Consider the following 15,278-nt stretch of genomic DNA (forward strand, 5'->3'; position numbering starts at 1 on the left):
CATACTATGATGACTGGATTGTTTCAGCATCTTAATTTATAGCTTCTTTTCTTTCAAACAGGAGCAAAATTTATTGGAACTTTCCCCATACCAGACACCTACAATCCAGATGACGATAAAATATATTTCTTCTTTCGTGAATCATCTCAAGAAGGCAGTACCTCCGATAAAACCATTCTTTCTCGAGTTGGAAGAGTTTGTAAGGCAAGATATATTTATATATTTTACTTAAAGCATATATATATATGTGTATGTGTATATACACATACATATATACATATTACATACATATATACATGCATATATACATTATATATACATACATATATACATAGTATATATACATAATATATTACTTAAAGCATATATATATATATGGAAAAAAATGCAAGGTTTAAGTCAAAGTTAATGCCCATTATTCATAAATGGTATGATTCATACTACCCTAGATGTGTAATTTTTGAGATCCAGATGTTAAAAAAGAAAAGAAAGGAAAGAAAAAGAAAAGAATTCACATTTTTCAAACATTACAGTTTGTTTTCCAACAGTGCCTGAACTGTTGCCCTGGTGTGAGTTACATATCTTTGGCAGCTTATTTCTTTTATTGAAGGGCTATTCCTTTGCCAGTGATTGCTATTCCCAGTAACATCATTGCATTGTCCTGATTCTCCTGATCCTGGAGCTTAAAATGTTTTTATATAATGTTAAATAATCTAAATGAAAGTAACTTAATGTAATTCCTAGAGTAATTTAAGTATCATCAGATGTATATTCTATATTTTTATCATCATGCACATCACATATGTAAAATTATATCATTACATGTATCAAATAAGCTGAAATTTTGTTATATTATTACTCTATTAAATATTTTCTAGACCTGTAATCTAGATTAGGTTCTGAGAGAAAATGAAGCAAAGAGGAAAAAACAAATAACCACAAGGAAAAATATTTATTTTGAAGAAAACTGCAATGAGTTTTTAATCTTGTATTTTATGTAAATTATAGATAAGTACAGATACTCTATGAGAAGCTTCCATTTTTGATTGAATACAAGCTTTATGGAATAATAATGCTACTATAATCATACTTTGACTTCAGTATATTATTTTTCTGCTTAGATTTGTCTCCACTGAAATAACTTTTCTTAAATATACACCTTTAGCATCAACTCAGTTATTAAGGGGAAGAGCTGTTAATAAATACTCTCAGCGGGAAGCTTTATTTGGTCTTGTACAAACTTCTCATTTTCTTCCATCTGAACCTATCACGTTTTTGTTTCAGTCTGTACCCTCAGGCTTCTGAACACTTTCAGGGACAGAAATACAAACCATCATTGCACTTAAAAGTGCTAATGAAAACATGGCTTTTGAATGAGGCCAACTTGTGAGCCCAGATCATTCTTTACCTAGTGTCCTGGCCAATAATGCTGTCTCCCACTGATCCCCTCACCCCCAGGGGACAGATTCTCCAAAAAGCATTCTCATTCTTTCAGACTCTAAGAATTCACAGTAATTTCTCTTGAAGCCTCTTGCCTAGAGATGAATGCCTGTTGTTTGGAGTAGTCCTAGTGTGTTAGTGTATTGAAGCATGCCTTATAGCAACAGTATCCTGATCCTGAAAAGCTGTGTTGTGGGTTGACATTATTTGTATAAATGAGCTCTGTTAAATAAAGAATAAGGGATTTACAATCAATTAAATGAACTTCAAGAGTCACTTTCTGATGAACATACATAGCAAGTAAGTATATATTTTGTGCACCAGTTCAATGCTTATTTCTTGATAAATATAATCCATTTAACAGAAATGTATTTATAACAAAGTAATGTCTTACCCTAGTATAAATATACTGAAAGTTAATCTCAGAGGTGGAGAAATATATTAAAGAAAAATGTAGTTGCCCCATGTATAAATTCCTATATTAAAATTATAACCTATTCTCTAAACATCAACATGTAATATTTTATTTATATTATGAAAAAAACACCTAGAGAACTGGAAAGGCAGAGAAAATTGTCGTAAATGAGTTTTCCAATCACACACACGCACACAAAACCTCTGAGGCCACACAGCAAGATTTTGTCATGCTATTGTTCTTGGTTAAAAAGCTAACAAATTGTGAGATCAAAGAAGAATATATAATGGATGAATTTACTTTTAAAAAAATAGAGGTTCTTCATTAATTAGTGTATCTCTACTCAATCACTTTTTTAAATGAGCACGTCTTCAGAATTTCTCGCTGTACATATAATCCATTGGTCAAATGTCTACAATGTTTTGCTTCTAAATGCTTTCCTTGCAGTTTCTTAGTTGCATCACATGCTGCCCATGTTTCTAACTTAATAATCTAAGATTAAGTTGTGTCAAAAAGTGAACACTTTCAAGTGGAGATTTCACTGACAACATGAGAAATGACTGAAAATCTTTGTTTAAAATATGACAAGATGTCCTACAAAACTATAACAATTTTAGCAATAGTTTAAAAAGACCTCAGCATCATTGTTGCTGTGGTATCTTATTTTCACATAAAAAAGATTATTTTGACATTATTTGAAACTTATTATTCCTTTCTGTTGTTTCTTACCCCCAACGTCATTATAATATGGTTTTTTCTTTTGACAAATAATAACAATGCACCTCTATGCTGTGAAACAAAATTGAGTTCAATAGATACAAGTAAAGATCTAAGAAGGAACAAATCACGTTAGAGGAAACTAAGAGTAAACTCTGTATGCTTCACTGAATTGACAAAGATTTTTTAGTAACATGAGAGTCCTTTATTCTATTTGTTCCATCAGCATATTCCCACAGAACATATTTGGAAATACTCAGGTTTTGTTGTTCTTGCTGTTATAGTTGTTCATTTGTTTTCATGTTTCACTGAATACGTTAGCACAGTAAAGAACTGCTGACAATTTAAGAGCTCCCTTCATCTTCAGCTACTAACTGAAAAACAATTGTTTTATTGACTTGTAAAACTCGTTTTATTGACCTGTCAAAGATATTATTATTAGACTAAGTAGTAAACTGTGATTGGTGGGGAAAAGGCTTTGGCAATAGAGAAACATTATATAAAAATGGGTAAAGGATTCTTCGCAGAACAAGGGTAAATCTTCTCAATTTTATAACTCTTTTGTTTATTATTTTATCATCTCATTTTTCAACAACAGCAAGAAAATATGAAATAATTTCTGTGCAAAATGCACTCTACTAGACAATTAGTGTAAATAATCAACCACTGTCCCTTTTCTTTCAAAGTTTATAGTGGGGGCAATAGACATATCAACAAATAATCATAATGTGATGTGATAGAGTTACGAGCTGAGAACTCAAGGATTTGGTGAAGCCCAAGAACGAAGGAAGTGGTGCTTTAGTTGAGTTCTATGAGGAAGTGGAACAACACTAAGGAGTGGACGCCAGGCATTTGAGGCAGCATGGTGACAGTTTTTTTTTGTTTTTTTTTTTTGGTTTTGTTTTGGTTCTATTTTTTGTTTATGGAACAGTGAAATCTTGCTGTAATTGGAATTCAAGGGATGTGTCTGGGGAGCAATGACTTCTGAGATTAGAGTGGTAAATTAGTTGATAAGAAGTCTTGTTTCCGTGTTAGTGAGTGTGAACTCTATCCTGTAGTCAATGAGGGATTATAAAATGTTTAAAGCAGAGAAGTGACAAGATAGGTAAATGCAGTTAGCAGCAATTTAAAGAATGTATCTGGATCGAGAAATATTTGTGACTGGGAGAATCTGTTAGGTTGTTCCCTAAAGACAACAGGAACAAAGAGATAAGCACTAAGAGTAAGTTCAAGAGATAGTTCAGGTAGAAAGTATATGTAGATTTCTATAAAGTCCTCACTTTATTACTGCTCTTTTATTATTTGCCTGGTATGCATAGGGCTGACCAATAGAGCATTCTGGTAATGATGGTACTGTTCTACACCTGCACTATCCAATAGCCATGCCATGTAGATGTTAGTCTTCAAATATGACTGGCATGACTCATGAGCTAAATTTTTTAATGCATTTTAATTCTCTTTCTCCCATCACAGAGATTTTGATAGCCACCTTGTAGACAAGTACCCTTTTATTCTTCGTAATTGTGATTCCTAGAAGATACAGTATGGACCAGGAACATGTACACAGATACATATTTTGATATGAGACAGTAAATAACAAAAAAAAAATTATGAGCACAGATTTTTATATTTGGACATGAAGAACTTGATGTGGTTCTGAGATATGGGGACTCAATAGCCAGTTGAAAATATAACCTGAGGCTCAGTAGTCTCTGGACTAATAAATTTGAAAATTACCAGTATACTGGCAGATCTTGAAGTTATGGAAGTGCCTGACATTGCTCAGACAGATTTGTAGTGCAAGATCAAAGGGCAAGCATAGAATCCAAAGGGACAATGACATTTAAGAAATAGAAGAGAAAAATGTCTGCAAAGGCAATTTGCAGAGTGGAATGGTGTCATTGCTGAGTGGAAAAACTGGAGAAGAGTGTTGTCACAAGTCAGGGGAAAAGACTGCTTCAAGAAGAAAGCAGCTATCAAAAATGTCGCTTATCAAAAACAGGTCAAGTAAGATTACGATTAAAGACTAGGTGTTAGATTTGGCAGTAAAGATGTCATCAATGACCTTTGCCTGGAGTATATGAATGTTCAACTTAAAATCAGATCTAGGTTTACATTTTGCTGTACTTCTCATTCTCTCAGTTTCTTAACCTAAACAAATGAGGACACCAGGGACCTATTGCTTCCATGACTGTTTTACCAAACAAATGTAAGGCTTTAATGAGATCATATGAATTTGGATGTGACAGAAACTGAGGAAGTTACCAAAAACAAGGGTAACTTAGATATCTAAGTTTACAAGCATGCAACAATTTACTATAAGAGATTGATGAATAAATAATGTAAATATCTGGTCACACTACAGTGAATTTAATCCCAACAATCACACATATGCACACGTTCATGTGCACGTGCATGCACACACACACACATACATCATACATACATTTGGAGCCATATCAGTGTATCTGTCCTTAGGAGTGGAAGAAGTTGGTGTTCATGGTAGCGGTGTGTGTATTTTGCGGTGTTAGGGGCAGGTTAGTTACCAAAGATAAGATACGTCATTTTATTAGTTTTAAAGGCTGGAGTTACCATTATTATTTTTCTTTATCTTTAAGAGAATTTGTGCTTTGAAGATTGATCTTATTTCTGAACACAGTCAAAGTAATTTGGAGCTGGACAAAGTTGCATAAATTATCTGAACAATGCAAATTTTGGTCAAGGGATATCAATGAAGAGAGACACAATAAATAAACTGATTTAAAAGATAATTTTACTTGGCAATATTGATCAATGAGAGCCTAAGGAGAATAAGTACCTTCATCCACAGAGTATCTTTTAAACTTAATATGTTTATAATTGTACATAGTAGAGCACATTTTCTAATGAATTATTTTTAGTAGTGTTCCCACTTTCCAGTCAAACTACTTACTCTATTTTTCCAATAAATTGTTTAACCTTGATTTCTAAAGTCCTTGTCAAGCTCTACAATTCTTTCATTTTGTGAAGCAGTCAATATTTTGAAGCACAAAATGGTGCAACTTACACCCCAAAGAACTGCTCTCGTAGATGGTAAATAACACAGATCTTTGTGATGGGGTATTAAATGCTAATTGAATGAACAGCCAAAACCACATGAAATAAACCCATGAAAAGATTTGTGTCTATTTACTTTGCAAGTTAGTACTTTCAAAATACCATTATTTATGTCTGTGTGATGTTTATTACTCTGTGTGTGTGTGTGTGTGTGTGTGTGTGTGTGTGTGTGTGTTTCCCTTCATGCCCCACCTTTTAAGCCAATGGGTGGAAATACTAGTTTCTTCAGTGAGACTTGCTTTCAATTTTTCACCTCAACGCTGTTTTGCATTATTTTTTAATTCTATTCATTTTTGGAAGAGCTCTCCATTATACTTACGGGAGTCTACTCCAGATTCCAGCTGTAGTTTATGCCAATTCTCTTTTTTGTTTTTCAGTATTTCCTTTCCCCATGCCAGGAATTCAGTTTGGATGGCCCTTTCACATAACTTGCCTGGGGGTCTCATTAATAGCCCTTTGCTTCAATTCCACTTGCATTGTCTATTTTGATATATGGTCCTATTTGGACAATTACTGCCTTTGAAGATTTGTGTTTTTAGGCCGATGACACTTTCCGTATTTATTGATCTCTGTTGAGCTGTGGTTTTTGTGCTTACTTTCAGCATGTCACTTACAACCTAAATGAGAGATTTAGTGCCCACGAGTTACAGATGTGCTTTTGCTTCACTTCCATCTGTTTTCCTGTCTGAGAAATTCCTAGGAAAGGGTTTACACTGTTTGCTACAGCTTTTTTTTTTTTTTTTAATTGAATCAACTCTGATTCTACCTGAAAAGGACTGCTTCACATGCCTAGATTTACCTAATTGAATGTGCTAAATCTTAGAAACTGAGTTGTTTAGGATAGTGTATTACACCAGTCCTGTATTTCCAATAATTTTTATGAGTTTCTGAAGTAGTTAGAAAAACATGCTCTCCCTTTCTGTTTGCTTAGTCATTAACAGCAAATCATAAATAGTCATCTCTAAATACGAAGTGTTTTTTTCAGAAAAAAAATAATTGCCTTGAAAGCCTCTATAGAATTTATCCATTAAAACTTAGTGTGTTTAATACCTGCCACAAAAGGTTTTGTTTTTTGTTTTTTGTTTTTTTTCTTGTCTATCCTTTTCCTTAGATGTTTGAGTTTGTATATTTTTATTTCCTCTAAGGTATTTCAAGATTATTAGTAGGTGAGGTAAAAGACTCTATGTTATTATATGTCAAGAATTTTGGGGGGCTTCCTAAGTATCAGAAATGGGACAAAAACCTTTGAAAATAGTAAAGGGCAAGTGCCAATAGATCTTCCTCTAGTCAAGAGAAATGCTATCCATAAATTTCTCTTTATATTAAAAAATGCTTATAATTTCAGTTGCCAAAGAAAATAAGTGAAGAGATATTTGTTTCTACATGTTATATTTCTACATGTTCTATGTTACATAGTTGTTTCTACATTTGTTTCTACAACTTAACTTACCTGAGTTGGTGGCCAAATATGGTTAGGTGAAAACTCACAACCTTATTTTTAAAATTCATATTATTATTTTTGCCTTTACTTTTTAGTGGTCAGACCCTTTTTTTTTAATCTCAATGAACCAGGTACATGAAACATAGTTATAGCATTGCAACTATTGCAAAAGAAGACCCACAGGCTAAAAAGTGAATTTCAACATAGTTTGTTTCATTTGATTTAATGAGCATAACTTCACTATCTTCCATTAGTTCACTTAATGTATTGAAATATACTCATTTAAGATCTTCTTCACAATATAGTAATATAGGTCAATATATGGCATACACTTCTAATGAGTGTCCTTGGGGCTTATGCCAGGTTTCACTTTTTGTTTCTACCATGTCATGGTCATAGTTTCAACCTTCTGAATAGGCCACCCTGAGTTTGGATTATCCTTATCATTATTTATTTATACAGCCCCATGAAGATCATTTGTACTAAGTTTTCAAAGAAAGATTCTAAAATCTGTCTCTAGAAATAACCCAGTGAAGATTGAGACAACACAGATAGATGTAGATTGGACAGTTGCTGTGGGATCTATTATAAATGACAAATCAAGCAAATAATATTAATGATGGATTGAAATATAACAGGCATTAAATCAAAAAGATAAAAGTATTAAATTTCTCTTATCTTATTTGTTGAATTTGTAAAAATGGCCAACAGGAAGCCTGTGTGTTTGCCTCCGTGTTAGTTTGAGTAATGGAATAGGTTTTTATTAATTTGTAATACTGTAGTATTTATATCACGCTTCAAAAGAAGGTGAGTAGTATTAATTCAAACTAAAATCTATAAGCATAAGTGTTACTAATGGGTAGAACAGGGAGTGAGGCACACAAAGGATGCATATATCATGGTTTTCAAAGAGTCTGAGAATTTCATTCTCTTGCTTGCACAAAGATACAGAAGAGCAGTATTAGGCAAAATAACTAAATGTTAAGCAAAGAATAATTTATAACCTCTAACCCCAGCATCAACTATTTTTTAAAGTTCTTAAACTTTGTCATTATCCAGTTTCTATTGATTTGAAAATAGTATCCTTTAACTTAAACTCATTAATAGGGTTACAAATCTCTGCATACAAATTAGTAGATTAACAAAACACTTGTTTTCAAATATCTTGTAAACTGATTTTATAAAATCTTCAGGATTTAAGAGCATAGGAGCTGAAAGTCAATTATTACATTTTCCAAAAGCCACTATTATCTAATATATAGGTTAAAATGACAACGTTTATAAAGTACTGAGGGATCCTTGAAGAAGATGGATGATATATACAGATAAAATCATGTTTAACAGAGGAACCCAGCATAGTGACCCAAAGGTCAAAAGGCACACTCAATAAAAGTTCAGGTGTGACAGCTGCTAGCTACTTTACATGTCTATGTAAGATTTATAAGAGTTTGAGTTTTTCTGGGACAGTAGAAGGAAAATGTAATGCCATATTACCCTGCTTTAAGTCTGATCTACCTATTAGTAGACGCTATGATTAGAAGATCTTAGTAATTCGTAACATGTAGCCATCATACCATCGAACGACTCAGAGGTACTATATTTTAAAGCTGCTGAAGTATTGCAAATTGTGGTTTGTTTTGTCTTTATTTTTTCTTTTTTTAATTAATCATTTTAAATTAAGAAATATTGCAAACACCTAGAAAAGTACAGGAAAAAGAAAACAGGCAGCCTCTCTACTTACCACCCAAATTGAACACATGTGATCAGGCTTGTTTACACATAATTTCTTTGTTACTTTCATCTGCATCTTTGAGTAGAGGGTGTCAAGGCTTTTGGAAACCTGACTACAAAAAGTGAATGATAAACAGTGTAGAGACTCACAGAAGTGACTGGTGACTAAGAACTGCTGATTTTGACATCTTAATAATAAATCTGTTGTGTTAGTGAGATGGTTGTATTCTTTAGAACTTCACAAAAATAAGCAAGGAGGTGACAATTTAGTACAAAAGTGGTTACCTCTCTTTCAGCCCTCTCCTGGGCTTAAAGTTCTTAGAGGAGATTGTGTGGATATGCAAACAAATCCAGGGACTGAGAAACTGGTCAACAAAATCCACCCAACTGACATTTCCCTGCAGGAGAAATACAACTCCTTGTGAGTTGAACTTTGCCATCTCAGGTCATGCTTCTGGATGTCTGTAAGAGTTACTATCCAGTCATTAAATGCTTATAATCCATTCCTGAGTGCTATTATCTCGGGAACTGTATTTGTTTCCCTTCTGACCACAGGTGGCTTTCATCTTTGGCTTGGATTTTTTTTGGTTTTGTTTTGTCTTGGTTTTTTATCTTTTTATTTCTGAGGGGCTAGAGAAGGCTGTAGGATGGGTAGGTAAGATTATTTCATTCAAAAAATTTCATTTTTTTTTTTAAATCAGGTTAAAAGAAATGCAGGTACTGTATAAATCCCTTCTCTGTCCTTCAAATCTAGATAGGATTATTCTACTAGTTAGAATGTTCTCATGGTTACCTTAAATATCAGTGATAATTATAAATAGAAAGGGAGGCAATGTTTGAAAATGAACATTTATTGTCACTTTTACTTAGTAAAATGTTTAAAAGAGGATACAATTGTTCATTTTTATGAAGTAATACTGTGTATGCCTGTTAAAGGAATGTCATTAAGCTGATATTCTGCTTATATATGTATTCACTTAACAAAATAATTTCAGCACATATTCTGAGTTGGGTAAGCCAAACTTGAGTCTCTGGCATTATATTCATGATCACTGATATCTTTGTTTATATTTATTGAATCAACACTATTTTCAGTATTCACTGCTGACCCTCTCAAAACATACAAATGTAGGCAAAGAAAATTTAATAAATACTATCAATATATAAGAATGCATTAAAATAAAATTGTTTTTTACCAGTGCTCTTCTTAGCACAACTAGAAAGCAGATGAAAAATGTAAAGATTAGATATATTACTTTAAAAAGATCTAAGTCAAGGGTCACGAAATAGATGGGGAAATATATTTTTAAATTTATTTAAAATTATCTTAGTTTCTGATAATTCCAGATATACATCTTCTCACTGGAATCCTACTATATGTGAACACAGAACTCATTGTTACATTAGGAGAAAGATTCAATATTTTTGCTCATTCTTATTAATGTATAGACTTTTTTTCATAAATGATCTGAGGATATTGGCATTAAAAATAAGTCACATCTAGATAAATCTGTCTGCATCTGCAGACATCTGTAATCATCCAATAACTAGCTGAAATATACTTTATTTTTTAACAATGATACTCATAATAAAGGTATTGTATATAAAATATAAATGTAAGAGCAATTACTGACATTTTTTATGAGAGTCACTATATAGAATATATTATGCATTTTCTTAAAAGGAAACTGATTATTTAACTTCCTTACCAATTACTAAATTTTTTAGTAGTTCTTCATATGAACTTAATAACATACAGACACTCTGGCCTGGCATTAAAGCTTTCCTTGATCTTACCCCAATTTACTTTTATAACTTTTTCCTTCACTATTTTAATTGATCTCAGTCTTCAACTAAACACAGTTTATCCTGATTCTCCCTAGATGTGCTGGATTGTTCCACCCATTGTCCTTTTCCCTAGTTTCCAGCGCTAAGTGTATTTCCCGAACCAATTTCTCCGTATGTAGTTTGGTCCCATCTATTATTGTAAAAAGTTAGCATTAAATCCAACTCTTCAGTGAAGCTTTTGCCATTTTCCCACTATAATGAAACTTTAGAGGAAACTCAAACTCCTTGGCCCTTAGTCTATACCATTCTGAAATTTTTTTCAATTTTGTCTTTTATTCTTAGTTATGTATTAACTACTAATCATGTCTTCATTGAACAGTGATAGGGATTTAGTGACATATCGGGAGTTGAGTGGAGGGAATTTTAGGGAGTGCATTGTCTAGCAAGAATTAAAAATTATTCAAAAACCAATTAAAAATTATTGTGCTTTTTATTATCACCACATGCCAGTAATTGTAAACAGTATCAGTGACAATATGCTAATCATAGAAGAGTCTTTTCAGTCTAGATTTTAAATTGTTGTTTACTACTGTGTATCTATTATGTATATGTATATGTGTATATATGGATATTTGTGAAGATAGTCAGCCGCCAGCACACATGTACTCAGTTATACACATGTTCCAAGAGTAAGTTCATAATGATTTGGAATCATTTAAAATTTAAAACAGTGAGACATCTTGCAAACTATGAGGTGTGATAGTTTGTTCCTTAAGTGCCAATTTTTAGTTCGTACATGAAATATTTTATTGAGTGTTGTTGCTTTTAAATTTCAAAGTTATTATTTTAAAATTGTGTGTTATAAACTACGGAGCAAGTAAAGATAATAATAGTTGTTCGTGAGTTTTACAGAACTATTATTGAAAATGTATCTTTTGTTTAGTGGGAAAGGAATGTAAAAAATGATTCACTCTGGGTATCACATACCATAGATGCCCGTGGTGTTAGGTGCTAAGGCTATAAACATACCTCTGGTCTCTGGTTTCCTTTCCTTCTTCCCTTCCCCCTTTCTTCATGCATAGTATTTATATGATTTCAAATTCTCCTGTTTGTTGTAGTCATTTAAATGCCTTTCTGTAATTTAGTTTAATTTCAGAGATAAAAGAAGAAAGTTTCTAGATATTCAGACTTGAAACTTAACAGTTAACTTCTCATTAACTTTACAGAGCATAGATTGATTCAAGGATAAATGATTTTATGTAATTTATACTTAAATGTAAATAAATTATTGGAAAAGATAGGCTCCAGTAGTAATTTAAATAAATTAGTTTTATCATAAGCACAGCAGAGCTAGTTGAGTCAAATGAACGAAAAATCATACTTATTCAGTGTTCACAGGTGTATTAGTCTGTTTTCATGCTTCTGATAAAGACATACTGGAAACTGGGGAATTTATAAAATAAATAGGTTTACTTGGACTCACAGTTTCACATGCCTGTGGAGGCCTCACATTCCAGAAGGCAACGACGAGCAAATCACATCTTACCTGGATGGCAGCAGGCAAAGAAAGCTTATGCAGGGCAACTCCTGTTTTTAAAACCATCAGATCTCGTGAGACCCATTCACTATCACGAGGACAGCATGGGAAAGACCCACCTCCATAATTCAATCATCTCCCACAGAGTCCTTCCCATAACATGTGGTAATTATGGAAGCTACAAAATGAGAGTTGGGTGGGGACACAGAGCCAAACCATATCAACAGGTAGATATTAATTTAAAAATGAGAATATAAATTTTTATGCTGAATTATTGAATACTGTGATTTTTTTTTTTTTTTTTGGAGACAGAGTCTCGCTGTGTCTCCCAGATTGGAGTGCAGTGGCGCGATCTCGGCTCACTGCAAGCTCCACCTCCCCGGTTCACGCCATTCTCCTGCCTCAGCCTCCGGAGTAGCTGGGACTACAGGCGCCCGCCACCACGTCCGGCTAATTTTCTGTATTTTTAGTAGAGACAGGGTTTCACCGTGTTAGCCAGGATGGTCTCGATCTCCTGACCTCGTGATCCACCCACCTTGACCTCCCAAAGTGCTGGGATTACAGGCGTGAGCTACCACGCCCGGCCTGTAATCTTTTTTATTGTGTAATTGATTTAAGTGTTTATGTTTTGCTAAATGCTTAAAGAACATTTTTAATGAATCATTTCAGAGCACAAATAAAGTACGGAAAATATAGATAAATATTATTTAAAAGATTTGTTTTGGTTTTGTTTGCTTTTGAGACAGGATCTTGCTCTGTCACCCAGACTAGAATCAGCGGCACAACCATGTCTCACTGCAGCCTCGAACCCCCGGGCTTAAGCAATCTTTCTCCTTCAGCCTTCTGAATAGCGGGGATTACAGGCACACACCACCACACATGACTAATTTCTGTAGAGATGAGATCCCACTATGTTGACCATACTGGTCTGGAACTACTGGATTCAACTGATCCTCCTGCCTCAGCCTCCCAAAGTGCTGTGATTATAGGCAAAAGGATGGTTTTTATATATGTATTATTATGCATATGTTTATGTTGCATTGATGTTTAATCAGTAAGATATTAAATTTGAAAAAGACTTTTAAGTCTATTAAGAGACATATTGCTAAAGGCTACAAATACTGTTTTTAATCCTATAAATACTATACAAGCCAGTACTAGCATTCATTGAACTCAAGTTGCCTGGGACTATGCTAAGCATTTTATAGACTTTTTTTTTCCCCATTTACTCATCAAACTAACCGTATTTCAGCTGGGTACAGTTGTATGCACCTGTAGTATCAGCTACTCAGGAGGCTAATGTGGGAGGATCACTTGAGCCCAGGGGTTTGAGGCTATGATCTTACCTGTGAGTAATTACTGCACTCCAGCTTGGACAACATAGAAAGACCTCATCTCTGAAAAACAACAACAAAATTAACTAACCATATTTCAAGAGATTTATCATTTTTATCAATGAGGAAGTAGAGACTTAAAAAAAATAAATAGTCTCTTGCAAGTTATGAAGCAAAAAAATTGGCAGGTGGGATTTAATTTCAAGTTGCCTTTACTATAACCTTATATGCATCTACTCATCCAGTAGAGCTGAATTGCTTGTATTGAATTCATTTAACTATGAGAAAAACATTTAAGATTGAGGGCATATACTATCTTTTCCCTTATTTTAAAGTTCAAGGATTCAATATCTGGATCCCGTGTCTTTGTAAACAATGGCATCAATAAAACACTGTAATACCTGTAATAGCTACCAGTTTTCGTGAATGAAAGGATTGTGCTGGTAAATATTTATCTTTTGTTTTTGTTTTTTTTTTTTTTTCCATGTCAGAATGATGTAGGAGGACAACGCAGCCTGATAAACAAGTGGACGACTTTTCTTAAGGCCAGATTGATTTGCTCAATTCCTGGAAGTGATGGGGCAGATACTTACTTTGATGAGCTTCGTAAGTTCCTTCTTTCCTCCTTTCTTGGAAAAGCCTTACTGCCTAATTAAGTAACTTGGCATTTGTTTCCCTTTGGCTCCAATTTGGCCTGATTAATTATAGCTGAGCAAACCTTACAGGAGTGGTTCTTACTGAAATTCACACGCAAAGTACACGGAAGTGCTCTAGGTCTGGGCACACGTAGTAATGCAGTAACTCTTCTCTTTGTAAGAGTCCTCAAAGTAAGTGAAGGAAACAAAACTCCAGCAAGACACAGAAAGGTATGAGCTCTGAAACTACAAAGTTCATCCATTCTCTGTGCAGTCTTTCATTTTGAAAGGAGCCACCTTCTATAGGTAGGAAAAGTTGGATTCCTTGTTCCACGGATGCCCTCTGCTGGCAAGTACAGGAGATTTGGTGAACACTGTCCCTCCGACTTGTTGATGAAAAGAATAAGCACAAGCAGTAGACAGCTTCTTCTATTTCACTTCTCCTCTTCACTCCCTCAAAAACTCCTTCCAAGTCCTAGAATGATTTTTTTTCTTTTTTGGTTGTGTATAATGTTAGCATTATTAGCTTTTAGCTTCTTGAACTTGTTCTTGTTTTTGCCATGTAATGTATAAATGATAATCTGTATCATTAAATTATTTCATCAGTATTGTGTATTTTACAAGCTTAAAGTATATATTGAGTAATCATGGATGACCTCTCATATTGTGTGTAAGCACATTCACATCTTAATCTTTTAAAGAATATTATTCGCACATAACTTACTGTCAATACTGCACTAATTTTGGGGTAACTATTTCCTTACGGTTACCAAATAAGTAAATGAGGCTGGGCGTGGTGGCTCACGCCTGTAATCCCAGCACTTTGGGAGGCAGAGGTAGGCGGATCACTTGAGGTCAGAAGTTCAAACTGTCTGTTAACTAAAAATATAAAAAGTAGCCGGGCTGGTGGTGGGCACCTGTAATCCCAGCTACTCGGGAGGCTGAAGTAGCAGAATTGCTTGAATCCAGGAGGGAGAGGTTGCAGTGAGGAAAGATCGTGCCACTGCATTCTAGCCTGGGTGATAGAGCAAGACTCCATCAAAAAAAAAAAAAAAGAAAAGAAAAAAAAAAGGTAAATTAATTACTAACGACACAATTATAGGACAGAACTTTTTTACATTAGAGGGTAAAAATTACTTATTTT

General features: G+C 33.9%; 1 protein-coding gene across 1 annotated transcript in view; it reads left to right on the top strand.

The window, feature by feature from the left end:
* SEMA3D (sema domain, immunoglobulin domain (Ig), short basic domain, secreted, (semaphorin) 3D) overlaps window positions 1-15,278 on the top strand; it is a 130,423-nt gene that overhangs the window by 68,230 nt on the left and 46,915 nt on the right. The window contains exons 7-8 of the mRNA XM_011996061.1: window positions 62-204; window positions 13,991-14,105. Of these exons, the coding sequence (XP_011851451.1) occupies window positions 62-204; window positions 13,991-14,105 (258 nt within the window). The remainder of the gene's footprint in view (window positions 1-61; window positions 205-13,990; window positions 14,106-15,278) is intronic.

The sequence above is a fragment of the Mandrillus leucophaeus genome, unplaced genomic scaffold (genome assembly GCF_000951045.1).
Source record: "Mandrillus leucophaeus isolate KB7577 unplaced genomic scaffold, Mleu.le_1.0 Scaffold50, whole genome shotgun sequence".
NCBI classification, from domain to species: Eukaryota; Metazoa; Chordata; class Mammalia; order Primates; family Cercopithecidae; genus Mandrillus; species Mandrillus leucophaeus.